This window comes from Oncorhynchus keta, chromosome 24, assembly GCF_023373465.1.
Source record: "Oncorhynchus keta strain PuntledgeMale-10-30-2019 chromosome 24, Oket_V2, whole genome shotgun sequence".
In the NCBI taxonomy this organism is placed as follows: Eukaryota; Metazoa; Chordata; class Actinopteri; order Salmoniformes; family Salmonidae; genus Oncorhynchus; species Oncorhynchus keta.
This window is the reverse complement of record NC_068444.1, coordinates 9,260,917-9,276,081: the sequence shown is the minus strand read 5'-3', so window position 1 is coordinate 9,276,081 and position 15,165 is coordinate 9,260,917. Positions and strand designations below refer to the sequence as shown.

Here is a 15,165-nt window from a genome sequence, read left to right as displayed (position 1 = left end):
TGCTGAGTTCCCGGAGTCTGTTTTTGGCTGCAGAGGCATCCTCCTGCTGAGTAGCGAGCTGTTTCTGATTCTCCTCCAACTGTTTCTTCAACACAGCCACTGGGTCGCCCTTCTGAGTAGCCTGATTACCACACACACACACCATAAACATCAGCATCTGTAGTGTGTCTGAGTCTGACCCCCCCATGCATGTAAACAGTATTTTAGTAATTTAGCAGACACTCTTATCCAGAGCAACTAAAAGGAGCAACTAGGGTTAAATGCCTTGCTCAAGGGTACAGACAGATTTTTAATCTAGTCGGCTCATGGATTCGAACCAGCAACCTTTCGGTTATTGTCCCAACGCTCTTAACTGTTAGGCTACCTGCCGCCGACAATGTGGGTCTGTCACCAGCACTCACAGTGGTTTGTCCCGTCCCAAGCCACCCTCGCTCCAACCCCTTCGAATTACGTCTCCGAGTCCCAATCGGATTGTACCATGTGCCCTGACGAATTCCCTACCCGCCACGCCAAGCCTGACATTATTCAACCCCCCCCTTCAACCCCACAGTGGTATCTCCCATCCCATTCTGGGTATTATAATCACCCCTCAGTGGTATCTCCCACCCCACCCAAGGTCCTACCACGTGCCAGGTGTCTTGTCTGATGCCAGCCTTGTCAGAGAGGATCTCTAGGAGGCGCTGGGCCTCTCCCTGACTGAAGACCATACTGCTAACGGTTGAGACCAGGGCCTTGTAGGGCAGGAACAGGGGGGAATCCAAACCAGAGTCCAACACTACAGAGCGAGAGAGAGAGAGCAAAAGAGAGGGAAAAAAGGGGTGGGGGGGGGGAGCGAGAAAAAGAGGGAGAAAGAGATAAAAGGGGACAAATGTTCTTACAAGTCAGCTGCTATAGCTAAGGAGAGGGAAACATGATCACATACCATTACACCAATGAAAACACACAGTACGTCGTCAAACAACGAAGACAGACCTGACATAAAACACATCCTTCCCCATTTCCCGCCTGGGAAAAGCTCTCACCAACGTGTCCGTGGTAAGGTGAGGGGTGAAAGGTCATGTGGAATAATCCTACGGTCTTCGATAGGTCTGCCTTCGTTAAGAGTTTGGGTTCTCACACTGCCGGCAGACTAGAGCTAGGTTAGTAACAGGTGAGGGAACTTCCTGCAGACGAAGTAACAGTGGAGAGAACTTCCTGCAGGCTAAGTAACAGGGAGGGAACTTCCTGCAGGCTAAGTAACAGGGGAGGGAACTTCCTGCAGACTAAGTAACAGGGGAGGGAACTTCCTGCAGACTAAGTAACAGGGGAGGGAACTTCCTGCAGACTAAGTAACAGGGGAGAGAACTTCCTGCAGGCTAAGTAACAGGGGAGGGAACTTCCTGCAGACTAAGTAACAGGGGAGGGAACTTCCTGCAGACTAAGTAACAGGGAGGGAACTTCCTGCAGACTAAGTAACAGGGGAGGGAACTTCCTGCAGGCTAAGTAACTTCCTGCAGGCTAAGTAACTTCCTGCAGGCTAAGTAACTTCCTGCAGGCTAAGTAACAGGGGAGGGAACTTCCTGCAGACTAAGTAACAGGGGAGAGAACTTCCTGCAGGCTAAGTAACAGTGGAGAGAACTTCCTGCAGGCTAAGTAACAGTGGAGAGAACTTCCTGCAGGCTAAGTAACAGTGGAGAGAACTTCCTGCAGGCTAAGTAACAGTGGAGAGAACTTCCTGCAGGCTAAGTAACAGGGGAGGCTGCAAGTAACAGGGGAGGGAACTTCCTGCAGGCTAAGTAACAGTGGAGAGAACTCCCTGCAGGCTAAGTAACTTCCTGCAGACTAAGTAACAGTGGAGAGAACTTCCTGCAGACTAAGTAACAGTGGAGAGAACTTCCTGCAGGCTAAGTAACAGTGGAGAGAACTCCCTGCAGGCTAAGTAACTTCCTGCAGGCTAAGTAACAGGGGAGGGAACTTCCTGCAGGCTAAGTAACAGGGGAGGGAACTTCCTGCAGGCTAAGTAACAGGGGAGGGAACTTCCTGCAGGCTAAGTAACAGTGGAGAGAACTTCCTGCAGGCTAAGTAACAGTGGAGAGAACTTCCTGCAGGCTAAGTAACAGTGGAGAGAACTTCCTGCAGGCTAAGTAACTTCCTGCAGGCTAAGTAACAGGGGAGGGAACTTCCTGCAGGCTAAGTAACAGGGGAGGGAACTTCCTGCAGGCTAAGTAACAGTGGAGGGAACTTCCTGCAGGCTAAGTAACAGGGGAGGGAACTTCCTGCAGGCTAAGTAACAGGGGAGGGAACTTCCTGCAGGCTAAGTAACAGTGGAGAGAACTTCCTGCAGGCTAAGTAACAGTGGAGAGAACTTCCTGCAGGCTAAGTAACAGTGGAGGGAACTTCCTGCAGGCTAAGTAACAGGGGAGGGAACTTCCTGCAGGCTAAGTAACAGGGAGGAACTTCCTGCAGGCTAAGTAACAGTGGAGAGAACTTCCTGCAGGCTAAGTAACAGTGGAGGGAACTTCCTGCAGGCTAAGTAACAGTGGAGAGAACTTCCTGCAGGCTAAGTAACAGTGGAGAGAACTCCCTGCAGGCTAAGTAACAGTGGAGAGAACTTCCTGCAGGCTAAGTAACAGTGGAGGGAACTTCCTGCAGGCTAAGTAACAGTGGAGAGAACTTCCTGCAGGCTAAGTAACAGTGGAGAGAACTCCTGCAGGCTAAGTAACAGTGGAGGGAACTTCCTGCAGGCTAAGTAACAGGGAGAGAACTTCCTGCAGGCTAAGTAACAGGGGAGGGAACTTCCTGCAGACTAAGTAACAGGGGAGGGAACTTCCTGCAGGCTAAGTAACAGTGGAGAGAACTTCCTGCAGGCTAAGTAACAGGGGAGGGAGAACTTCCTGCAGGCTAAGTAACAGGGGAGGGAACTTCCTGCAGGCTAAGTAACAGTGGAGGGAACTTCCTGCAGGCTAAGTAACAGTGGAGAGAACTTCCTGCAGGCTAAGTAACAGTGGAGAGAACTTCCTGCAGGCTAAGTAACAGTGGAGAGAACTTCCTGCAGGCTAAGTAACAGTGGAGAGAACTTCCTGCAGGCTAAGTAACAGTGGAGAGAACTTCCTGCAGGCTAAGTAACAGTGGAGAGAACTTCCTGCAGGCTAAGTAACAGGGAGAGAACTTCCTGCAGGCTAAGTAACAGTGGAGAGAACTTCCTGCAGGCTAAGTAACAGTGGAGAGAACTCCTGCAGGCTAAGTAACAGTGGAGGGAACTTCCTGCAGGCTAAGTAACAGTGGAGAGAACTTCCTGCAGGCTAAGTAACAGTGGAGAGAACTTCCTGCAGGCTAAGTAACAGTGGAGAGAACTTCCTGCAGGCTAAGTAACAGTGGAGGGAACTTCCTGCAGGCTAAGTAACAGTGGAGAGAACTTCCTGCAGGCTAAGTAACAGTGGAGAGAACTTCCTGCAGGCTAACAGTGGAGAGAACTTCCTGCAGGCTAAGTAACAGTGGAGAGAACTTCCTGCAGGCTAAGTAACAGTGGAGAGAACTTCCTGCAGGCTAAGTAACAGTGGAGAGAACTTCCTGCAGGCTAAGTAACAGTGGAGAGAACTTCCTGCAGGCTAAGTAACAGTGAGAGGCAGGGAACTTCCTGCAGGCTAAGTAACAGTGGAGAGAACTTCCTGCAGGCTAAGTAACAGGGGAGAGAACTTCCTGCAGGCTAAGTAACAGTGGAGAGAACTTCCTGCAGGCTAAGTAACAGTGGAGAGAACTTCCTGCAGGCTAAGTAACAGTGGAGAGAACTTCCTGCAGGCTAAGTAACAGTGGAGAGAACTTCCTGCAGGCTAAGTAACAGTGGAGAGAACTTCCTGCAGGCTAAGTAACAGTGGAGAGAACTTCCTGCAGGCTAAGTAACAGTGGAGAGAACTTCCTGCAGGCTAAGTAACAGGGAAGAACTTCCTGCAGGCTAAGTAACAGGGAGGGAACTTCCTGCAGACTAAGTAACAGGGGAGAGAACTTCCTGCAGGCTAAGTAACAGTGGAGAGAACTTCCTGCAGGCTAAGTAACAGTGGAGAGAACTTCCTGCAGGCTAAGTAACAGTGGAGAGAACTTCCTGCAGGCTACGTAACAGGGGAGAGAACTTCCTGCAGGCTAAGTAACAGTGGAGAGAACTTCCTGCAGGCTAAGTAACAGTGGAGAGAACTCCCTGCAGGCTAAGTAACTTCCTGCAGGCTAAGTAACAGTGGAGAGAACTTCCTGCAGGCTAAGTAACAGTGGAGAGAACTCCCTGCAGGCTAAGTAACAGTGGAGAGAACTTCCTGCAGGCTAAGTAACAGTGGAGAGAACTTCCTGCAGGCTAAGTAACAGGGGAGGGAACTTCCTGCAGGCTAAGTAACAGGGGAGGGAACTTCCTGCAGGCTAAGTAACAGGGGAGGGAACTTCCTGCAGGCTAAGTAACAGTGGAGAGAACTTCCTGCAGGCTAAGTAACAGTGGAGAGAACTTCCTGCAGGCTAAGTAACAGTGGAGAGAACTTCCTGCAGGCTAAGTAACAGTGGAGAGAACTTCCTGCAGGCTAAGTAACAGTGGAGAGAACTTCCTGCAGGCTAAGTAACAGTGGAGAGAACTTCCTGCAGGCTAAGTAACAGTGGAGAGAACTTCCTGCAGGCTAAGTAACAGTGGAGAGAACTTCCTGCAGGCTAAGTAACTTCCTGCAGGCTAAGTAACAGTGGAGAGAACTTCCTGCAGGCTAAGTAACAGTGGAGAGAACTTCCTGCAGGCTAAGTAACAGTGGAGAGAACTTCCTGCAGGCTAAGTAACAGTGGAGAGAACTTCCTGCAGGCTAAGTAACAGGGAGGGAACTTCCTGCAGGCTAAGTAACTTCCTGCAGGCTAAGTAACAGGGGAGGGAACTTCCTGCAGACTAAGTAACAGGGGAGAGAACTTCCTGCAGGCTAAGTAACAGTGGAGAGAACTCCCTGCAGGCTAAGTAACAGTGGAGAGAACTCCCTGCAGGCTAAGTAACAGTGGAGAGAACTTCCTGCAGGCTAAGTAACTTCCTGCAGGCTAAGTAACAGGGGAGGGAACTTCCTGCAGACTAAGTAACAGGGGAGAGAACTTCCTGCAGGCTAAGTAACAGTGGAGAGAACTTCCTGCAGGCTAAGTAACTTCCTGCAGGCTAAGTAACAGGGGAGGGAACTTCCTGCAGGCTAAGTAACAGTGGAGAGAACTTCCTGCAGGCTAGGTAACAGTGGAGAGAACTCCTGCAGGCTAAGTAACAGTGGAGAGAACTCCTGCAGGCTAAGTAACAGTGGAGGGAACTTCCTGCAGACTAAGTAACAGTGGAGAGAACTTCCTGCAGGCTAAGTAACAGTGGAGAGAACTTCCTGCAGGCTAAGTAACAGTGGAGAGAACTCCCTGCAGGCTAAGTAACAGTGGAGAGAACTTCCTGCAGGCTAAGTAACTTCCTGCAGACTAAGTAACAGTGGAGAGAACTTCCTGCAGGCTAAGTAACTCCCTGCAGGCTAAGTAACAGTGGAGAGAACTTCCTGCAGGCTAAGTAACAGTGGAGAGAACTCCCTGCAGGCTAAGTAAGTGGAGAGAACTCCCTGCAGGCTAAGTAACTTCCTGCAGACTAAGTAACAGTGGAGAGAACTTCCTGCAGACTAAGTAACAGTGGAGAGAACTCCCTGCAGGCTAAGTAACTTCCTGCAGACTAAGTAACAGTGGAGGGAACTTCCTGCAGACTAAGTAACAGTGGAGAGAACTCCCTGCAGGCTAAGTAACAGTGGAGAGAACTTCCTGCAGGCTAAGTAACTTCCTGCAGACTAAGTAACAGTGGAGAGAACTTCCTGCAGGCTAAGTAACTCCCTGCAGGCTAAGTAACAGTGGAGGGAACTTCCTGCAGACTAAGTAACAGTGGAGAGAACTCCCTGCAGGCTAAGTAACAGTGGAGAGAACTCCCTGCAGGCTAAGTAACTTCCTGCAGACTAAGTAACAGTGGAGGGAACTTCCTGCAGACTAAGTAACAGTGGAGAGAACTCCCTGCAGGCTAAGTAACAGTGGAGAGAACTTCCTGCAGGCTAAGTAACTTCCTGCAGACTAAGTAACAGTGGAGAGAACTTCCTGCAGGCTAAGTAACTCCCTGCAGGCTAAGTAACAGTGGAGAGAACTTCCTGCAGGCTAAGTAACTTCCTGCAGGCTAAGTAACAGGGGAGGGAACTTCCTGCAGGCTAAGTAACAGGGGAGGGAACTTCCTGCAGGCTAAGTAACAGTGGAGAGAACTTCCTGCAGGCTATGTAACAGTGGAGAGAACTCCCTGCAGGCTAAGTAACAGTGGAGAGAACTTCCTGCAGGCTAAGTAACTTCCTGCAGGCTAAGTAACAGTGGAGGGAACTTCCTGCAGGCTAAGTAACAGGGGAGGGAACTTCCTGCAGGCTAAGTAACAGGGGAGGGAACTTCCTGCAGACTAAGTAACAGGGGAGGGAACTTCCTGCACTTCCTGCAGACTAAGTAACAGGGGAGGGAACTTCCTGCACTTCCTGCAGGCTAAGTAACAGGGGAGGGAACTTCCTGCACACTAAGTAACAGGGGAGGGAACTTCCTGCACTTCTTGCAGGCTAGATCTGCGTTAGGCAGTAGGCACAATTACTGTATAATCTTGTAATGACAATTATGGATGAGATCGTCATTAAAATAAATTAACTGTCATAACTGTTTACAGAAAATAAAAGAAGAGCTGACTGAAGACGGGTCGGCCGTGCATTCAAGCAGTTGACCCGTTTCCGGGGTAACGTGGACTCTTTACAACGTGATGAAACTGACTTTGTTGCTCCTTGCTGACGCATGCAAGGTGTTGCAGCAAACAAGTCTTGGGTTGCCTAGACAACACCTCCCTCCCGGCAACAGTACCGTATCCACTCAAGGATTATAAGTGTGACCTCTGCCATTTGTCTCATCAATAACCGTCATCCATAATTCCATTACCTTCACAGCACTAGTGGGCAGCCCTAGGTATTTTATTCAGTTTGACTGATGTTTTACAGAACTATGTTGTCTCTGTGGAATGTTAAAGATAAAAGGCCATAAAATAAAGGCAAAACATGTGTAATAGTAGATGTCTCATATGCTTATTATGGTCTGCCTAATCGAAAGCATGGAGCCAAACAACATGGCTGACATTTCACATTCTCCCAACCAGTTGTGCAATTCAAATAAAAAAATAATGTTTGCGTTGTGTAACTTATCGTGTACATAATGTTTCTGCTACCGTCTCTTATGACCAAAAATAACTTCTGGACATCAGAAAAGCTATTTGCTCACCGCGGACTGGAGAAAACTTTTTCCTTTAACGAGTCCGACGAGAAGGATATCCTGCTTTCACTGGGACAGGCCCAGATCCACGCCTTTTGAGTGAAGAAAAGACGGTGGAAAATGGCATGCAGAGCGGGGATCCTTCTGAGAAGCCGGTGGCGAGCCGGTGGCGAGCGAGTAAACTCCCAATGCCTTCCATTCTCCTTGCTAAACGTGCAATCATTGGAAAATAAAATTGATGACCTATTAAGATGATCCCACCAACTGGATATCAAAAACTAACATCTTATGTTTCACCGAGATGTGGCTGAACAAAGAAACAGACAATATAGAGCTGGGGGGATTTTCCATGATCCGGCAGAACAGAACATCTACCTCTGGTCATACGAGGGGTGGGGGTGTGTGTCTTTTTGTCAATAACAGCTGGTGCGCGATGTCCAATATTAAAGAAGTCTCAGGGTATTGCTTGCCTGAGGTAGAGTACCTCATGATAAGCAGTCGACCACACTATCTACCAAGAGAGTTCTCATCTGTATTATTCGTAGCAGTCTATTTACCACCACAGAACGAAGCTGGCACTCAGACCACTCTCAACCAACTCTATAAGGCCAGAAGCAAAGAAGAAAATGCTCACCCAGAAGCGGCGCTCCTAGTGGCCAGGGACTTTAATGCAGGCAAACTAAAATCAGTTTCACCAGCATGTCACATGTGCAACCGGGGGGGGGGGGGAATCCTAGACCACCTTTACCCCACACACAGATGCATACAAAGCTCCCCCACCCTCCATTTGGCAAATCTGACAATAATTCTATACTCCTGATGCCTGCTTACAAGCAAAAACTAAAGCAGGAAGTACCAGTGGCACGTTCAATACGGAACTGATCAGATGACGAGGATACTACACTACAGGACTGTTTTGCAGCACAGACTGGAATATGTTCCGGGAATCATCCAATGGCATTGAGGAACACACCACCTCATTGATGAAGCCGATGACTAAGTGCATCGATGACGTCGTCCCCACAGTGACTGTACGTACATATCCCAAACAGAAGCCCTGGATTACAGGTAACATCCGCATCGAGCTAAAGACTAGAGATGCCGCTTTCAAGGAGCAGGAGACTAATTCGGACACTTTTAATAAATCCTGCTATGCCCTCCGACGAACGATCAAACAAGCAAAGCATCAATACAGGATTAAGATTGAACAGTACTACACCGGCTCTGACAGTCGTCGGATGTGGCAGGGCTTGAAAACTATTACGGACTACAAAGGGAAACCCAGACGCAAGCTGCTCAGTGACGCGTGCCTACCAGACGAGCTAAATGCCTTTTATGCTCACTTTGAGGCAAGCAACACTGAAGCATGAATGAGTGCACCGGCTGTTCTGGATGAACATTCAAAGCCGCTGGGCCAGACAGATTACCAGGACGTGTACTCAAAGCATGCACGGACCAACTGTCAAGTGTCTTCACTAACATTTTCAACCTCTTCCTGACCGAGTCCGTAATATCTACATGTGCCCAAGGAAGCGAAGGTAACCTGCCTAAATGATTACCACCCCATGGCACTCACGTCGGTAGCCATGAAGTGCTTTGAAAGGCTGGTCACGGCTCACATCAACAGCATCCCGGACACCCTAGACCCTAGACCAATTTGCATACCGCCCCAACAAATGACAACCTCAATCTTACTGCTACCGCACTGCAAGCGGTACTCGTCAACAGCTTCTACCACCAAGCCATAAGACTGCTGAACAATTCATGAAAATCACTACCGGACAATTTACATTGACCCTCCCCCCTCATGTACACTTCTGCTACTCGCTGTATGTGTGTTACCTATGCATAGTCACTTCGCCCCCACCTACATGTACAGATTACCTCAACTAGCCTGTACCCCTGCACACTGCCTCGGTACTGGTACCCCCTGTATATAACCTCGTTATTCTTATTGTGTTACTTTTTATAACAATGGCTAACTGAATTGATCCTGCTTTGTTCTAGAACACTCTTCTTTTACATAACAATGGCTAACTGAATTGATCCTGCTTTGTTCTAGAACCCTCTTCTTTACATAACAATGGCTAACTGAATTGTTCTAAAACCATCTACTTTTACATAACAATCTGAATTGATCCTGCTTTGTTCTAGAACCCTCTTCTTTTACATAACAAGTTTCATGCTTTGTTCTAGAACCCTAACATGAATTGATCCTGCTTTGTTCTAGAACACTCTTCTTTTACATAACAATGGCTAACTGAATTGATCCTGCTTTGTTCTAGAACCCTCTTCTTTTACATAACAATGGCTAACTGAATTGATCCTGCTTTGTTCTAGAACCCTCTTCTTTTACATAACAATGGCTAACTGAATTGATCCTGCTTTGTTCTATAACCATCTGCTTTTACATAACAATGGCTAACTGAATTGATCCTGCTTTGTTCTAGAACCCTCTTCTTTTACATAACAATGGCTAACTGAATTGATCCTGCTTTGTTCTAGAACCCTCTTCTTTTACATAACAATGGCTAACTGAATTGATCCTGCTTTGTTCTAGAACCCTCCTCTTTTACATAACAATGGCTAACTGAATTGATCCTGCTTTGTTCTAGAACCCTCCTCTTTTACATAACAATGGCTAACTGAATTGATCCTGCTTTGTTCTAGAACCCTCTTCTTTTACATAACAATGGCTAACTGAATTGTAACGTCTCACAAAGTAACCGCCTTGAATGACAGCGTTGGTTCTGCTCGTCACCAGTCCACTAGTGTCCTGATGGAAAGACAATCCCGCCATAGCTGACGATAACATAAAACACTGATGACACCCTGGTCTAGAAGGAAAAGCCCCATAGGAGGAGTACTACAGTAGTGCTTGTGTTATGGCTAAAGTAGTTCCTGCCTAGACGACCATGTTCATCCGTTCAAACAGAGATATTTTGTAACATCCTGGCTAGCAGTTACCTCTATCCCGGTGTCCACCTGACTGACTGGCCGTATGTCTGTCTGTCACACAACATGACCCAAAGGAAGAATGGTATCTTGAACTGTACAACTTACAGACAGAGCCTGGACAGACAGAGCCTGGACAGACAGAGCCTGGACAGACAGAGCCTGGACAGACAGAGCCTGGACAGACAGAGCCTGGACAGACAGAGCCTGGACAGACAGAGCCTGGACAGACAGAGCCTGGACAGACAGAGCCTGGACAGACAGAGCCTGGACAGACAGAGCCTGGACAGACAGAGCGTGGACAGACAGAGCCTGGACAGACAGAGCCTGGACAGACAGAGCCTGGACAGACAGAGCCTGGACAGACAGAGCCTGGACAGACAGAGCCTGGACAGACAGAGCCTGGACAGACAGAGCCTGGACAGACAGAGCCTGGACAGACAGAGCCTGGACAGACAGAGCCTGGACAGACAGAGCCTGGACAGACAGAGCCTGGACAGACAGAGCCTGGACAGACAGAGCCTGGACAGACAGAGCCTGGACAGACCATTTTTAATATGTATTTATTTGTATTTTATCCATTACTTTACCAGGTACGTTGACTGAGAACACATTCATTTACAGCAACGACCTGGGGAATAGTTACAGGGGAGAGGAGGGGGATGAATGTGCCAATTGTAAGTTGGGGATGATTAGGTGGTCATGATGGTATGAGGGCCAGGTTGGGAACATAGCCAGGACACCAGGGTTAACACCCCTACTCTTATGATAAGTGCCATGGGATCGTTTAGTGACCAACGAGTCAGGACACCAGGGTTAACACCCCTACTCTTACGATAAGTACCATGGGATCGTTTAGTGACCAACGAGTCAGGACACCAGGGTTAACACCCCTACTCTTACGATAAGTGCCATGGGATCGTTTAGTGACCAACGAGTCAGGACACCAGGGTTAACACCCCTACTCTTACGATAAGTGCCATGGGATCGTTTAGTGACCAACGAGTCAGGACACCAGGGTTAACACCCCTACTCTTACGATAAGTGCCATGGGATCGTTTAGTGACCAACGAGTCAGGACACCAGGGTTAACACCCCTACTCTTATGATAAGTGCCATGGGATCGTTTAGTGACCAACGAGTCAGGACACCAGGGTTAACACCCCTACTCTTACGATAAGTGCCATGGGATCGTTTAGTGACCAACGAGTCAGGACACCAGGGTTAACACCCCTACTCTTACGATAAGTGCCATGGGATCGTTTAGTGACCAACGAGTCAGGACACCAGGGTTAACACCCCTACTCTTACGATAAGTGCCATGGGATCGTTTAGTGACCAATCGTTTAGTGACCAAGTCAGGACACCAGGGTTAACACCCCTACTCTTACGATAAGTGCCATGGGATCGTTTAGTGACCAACGAGTCAGGACACCAGGGTTAACACCCCTACTCTTACGATAAGTGCCATGGGATCGTTTAGTGACCAACGAGTCAGGACACCAGGGTTAACACCCCTACTCTTACGATAAGTGCCATGGGATCGTTTAGTGACCAACGAGTCAGGACACCAGGGTTAACACCCCTACTCTTACGATAAGTGCCATGGGATCGTTTAGTGACCAACGAGTCAGGACACCAGGGTTAACACCCCTACTCTTACGATAAGTGCCATGGGATCGTTTAGTGACCAACGAGTCAGGACACCAGGGTTAACACCCCTACTCTTACGATAAGTGCCATGGGATCGTTTAGTGACCAACGAGTCAGGACACCAGGGTTAACACCCCTACTCTTACGATAAGTGCCATGGGATCGTTTAGTGACCAACGAGTCAGGACACCAGGGTTAACACCCTACTCTTATGATAAGTGCCATAGGATCGTTTAGTGACCAACGAGTCAGGACACCAGGGTTAACACCCCTACTCTTATGATAAGTGCCATGGGATCGTTTAGTGACCAACGAGTCAGGACACCAGGGTTAACACCCCTACTCTTATGATAAGTGCCATGGGATCGTTTAGTGACCAACGAGTCAGGACACCAGGGTTAACACCCCTACTCTTATGATAAGTGCCATGGGATCGTTTAGTGACCAACGAGTCAGGACACCAGGGTTAACACCCCTACTCTTATGATAAGTGCCATGGGATCGTTTAGTGACCAACGAGTCAGGACACCAGGGTTAACACCCCTACTCTTACGATAAGTGCCATGGGATCGTTTAGTGACCAACGAGTCAGGACACCAGGGTTAACACCCCTACTCTTACGATAAGTGCCATGGGATCGTTTAGTGACCAACGAGTCAGGACACCAGGGTTAACACCCCTACTCTTATGATAAGTGCCATGGGATCGTTTAGTGACCAACGAGTCAGGACACCAGGGTTAACACCCCTACTCTTACGATAAGTACCATGGGATCGTTTAGTGACCAACGAGTCAGGACACCAGGGTTAACACCCCTACTCTTACGATAAGTGCCATGGGATCGTTTAGTGACCAACGAGTCAGGACACCCGTTTAACATCCAATCCGAAAGACATTTGCAACTTTCTCATTTCCAGACTAAACTATATTTTTTTATTTACTATACATGAAGGCTTTAAACAAGTAGACTGTTCGAACCACCCAGTTTATAATCCAGGATAAACATTAACAATTTAGAGTAAATAAATAATATTTCATTTCCAATCCATTCCAAAAATTAAATAAATATTTATCTTAATCCAATACTAGTTAGAAATGGAACCTACACATGCTGTATTATCAACAGTTGTGCTGCTCTAGTTATCGGACATAATAACTAGGATGTAAAATGATTGAAAATAGGCAAACTTCCTTACCAGACTCAGTCTTCTTCTTGGAGGACGTCTTCTTCTTGGAAAGGTCATGTGCCTTGGTCTCCGGAGCCTTGGCTGCAGTCCTCTGGGAGCCCACCGGGGGCACTGCCATCACAGGGACCTCCTTGGTGACAGCCTCCAGGACTGGGGCAGGCTTGGAGGGGGCCATGGGGGCTGGGGCTGCAGGGGTGGGCTTGGAGGGGGCCATGGGGGCTGCTGCGGCAGGGGCGGGCTTGGAGGGGGCCATGGGGGCTGCTGCGGCAGGGGCGGGCTTGGAGGGGGCCATGGGGGCTGCTGCGGCAGGGGCGGGCTTGGAGGGGGCCATGGGGGCTGGGGCAGGAGCAGCCAGGGCTGGCTCAACCTTAGCCATCATCTTTTTCTCTTTCTTCTTCTTCTTTGGAGCAGGGGAGGCCTCTACAGCAGGGGGAGCTGGAGCAGGGGTTGGTTCAGGAGCAGGGGTAGAGGTAGGTTCAGGGGCATGTTTGGGAGCAGGGGTTGGTTCAGGAGCAGGGGTAGGGGTATGCTTAGGGGCAGGTTTGGGGGCAGAAACTGGTTCTGGAGCTAGTTCAGGCTCGGCCACTGTGATATCCTCGAGGTCTAATTCTGGAAGCTTCCCATTGGGTTCCTTCTTACCCCGGTTCTTCTTCTCAGACGCCTTAATGATAATAAGAATAGATTTCATTTAGAACATGTTTTATACAAATCACAATGTGTGTGTACTCAAACACAGATGTTCATACCATCATACAGTTTCTGTAGCATACTGGGGTACAAGGTATTACCGAAAGTGCACACAAGAGGCGCTACTTCTTAAAAAAATTAATTAAAAAGTAGATCTTCACACAACAGGGGGTTGAATGTCTCTGCTGTAACCAAGAAGATTGATCTTGACATCTAGCCACCTTAGCTAGGCAATGTTAGCAAAACAAATACACAGCTGGAGTCCTGAGCTGAAGATCATTAATTTGACACATCATTAACTTTTAGTTTTATAAGCAGTGGTGTAGCATGAACCCCAGCAGCCACAAGGAGGTGCTATTGACACAATTGAGCAGTTGGACTTCAGATCGGTGATCAACAGTAATGAGTCATTTACATTGGAGCTGCCGAACTTGCTTCTTTCCACATTACCATGGTTGGACCTCTTTTGGAAATATGGACTGGAAGTATTCTCAGTAACATAAAAATTGGCTCTGCAATATTTTCAAAAAACAACATATTTTCATTGCTTGCAGAGACACAGTCAATTAATCTTTCCTTTGGCACTTCCTGGGTGTTAGAGCAGGCACTCCTCTCTGCATGTCTAACAGACAGATCAGTGTGGATGACGGATCACAGACCTCAGAGTAACATTTAGGCTCCTCTTCCAGGGGTAGAGGTTCATTTGATCTCATCTTACCTTCTCCTTCTTCTTGTCCTTCTTGGTCAGCTGTCCCAGCGGCGCCATGATCTGCCATCACGCTGTTGGCCAACTCCATTGTGTCCTCCTCCCAGAGCGCTAAGAAACATAACAGTTCCATTTAGACAACATCACGTTCTCAACAACATGGCGGTGTCCAGTTGGTAGGTGATGCTTACAACATCCGCAGGGTTCCATTCACACAGGCTGGGACCAGGTCCTAATCCAGGAAATGATCATGCATGTCTTGAGTTACTTTGGATAAAGCGTAGGCTAAAATGGCTACCTTGTGCCATTAAACCCCTACAACATCCAGAACGCCGCAGCCCTTCTGGTGTTCAACCTTCCCAAGTTCTCTCACGATACCGCTCCTGAGATCTCCACTGGAAGCCATCCAAAGACCATGATGCCTAGCGTCTGAGGGTCTGATCCATGATGACCACTATGACAGGTTAGCTCCAGGCCTGTTGGATGGATGGAGGAGAAAAACAATTGTATTTAACCTTTATTTAACCAGTGGCCTTGTGGTTGGTGGTCAAACCCTGAGATTGGAAGGACAGGGAGTCAATCTCCACCTTCCGGAGACACCTGAAAACCCCACTCTTCAAGAAATACCTAAAACAGAAATACCTTATGTAATTAATATTCAGACCCTTTGTTCGAGACTCAACAAATTGAGCTCAGGTGGCT

At 48.2% G+C, this 15,165-nt stretch overlaps 1 protein-coding gene across 1 annotated transcript in view; it reads right to left on the bottom strand.

Moving 5' to 3' along the window:
• The window catches only part of LOC118378039 (ribosome-binding protein 1-like), a 50,536-nt gene extending 36,013 nt beyond the window's left edge, over positions 1-14,523 (bottom strand). The window contains exons 1-4 of the mRNA XM_052477627.1: positions 14,476-14,523; positions 13,080-13,731; positions 624-775; positions 1-121 (exon numbers count right to left, since the gene is read on the bottom strand). Coding sequence (XP_052333587.1) covers positions 1-121; positions 624-775; positions 13,080-13,731; positions 14,476-14,523 — 973 coding nt within the window. The remainder of the gene's footprint in view (positions 122-623; positions 776-13,079; positions 13,732-14,475) is intronic.
• Between the last annotated feature and the right edge of the window lie 642 nt (positions 14,524-15,165).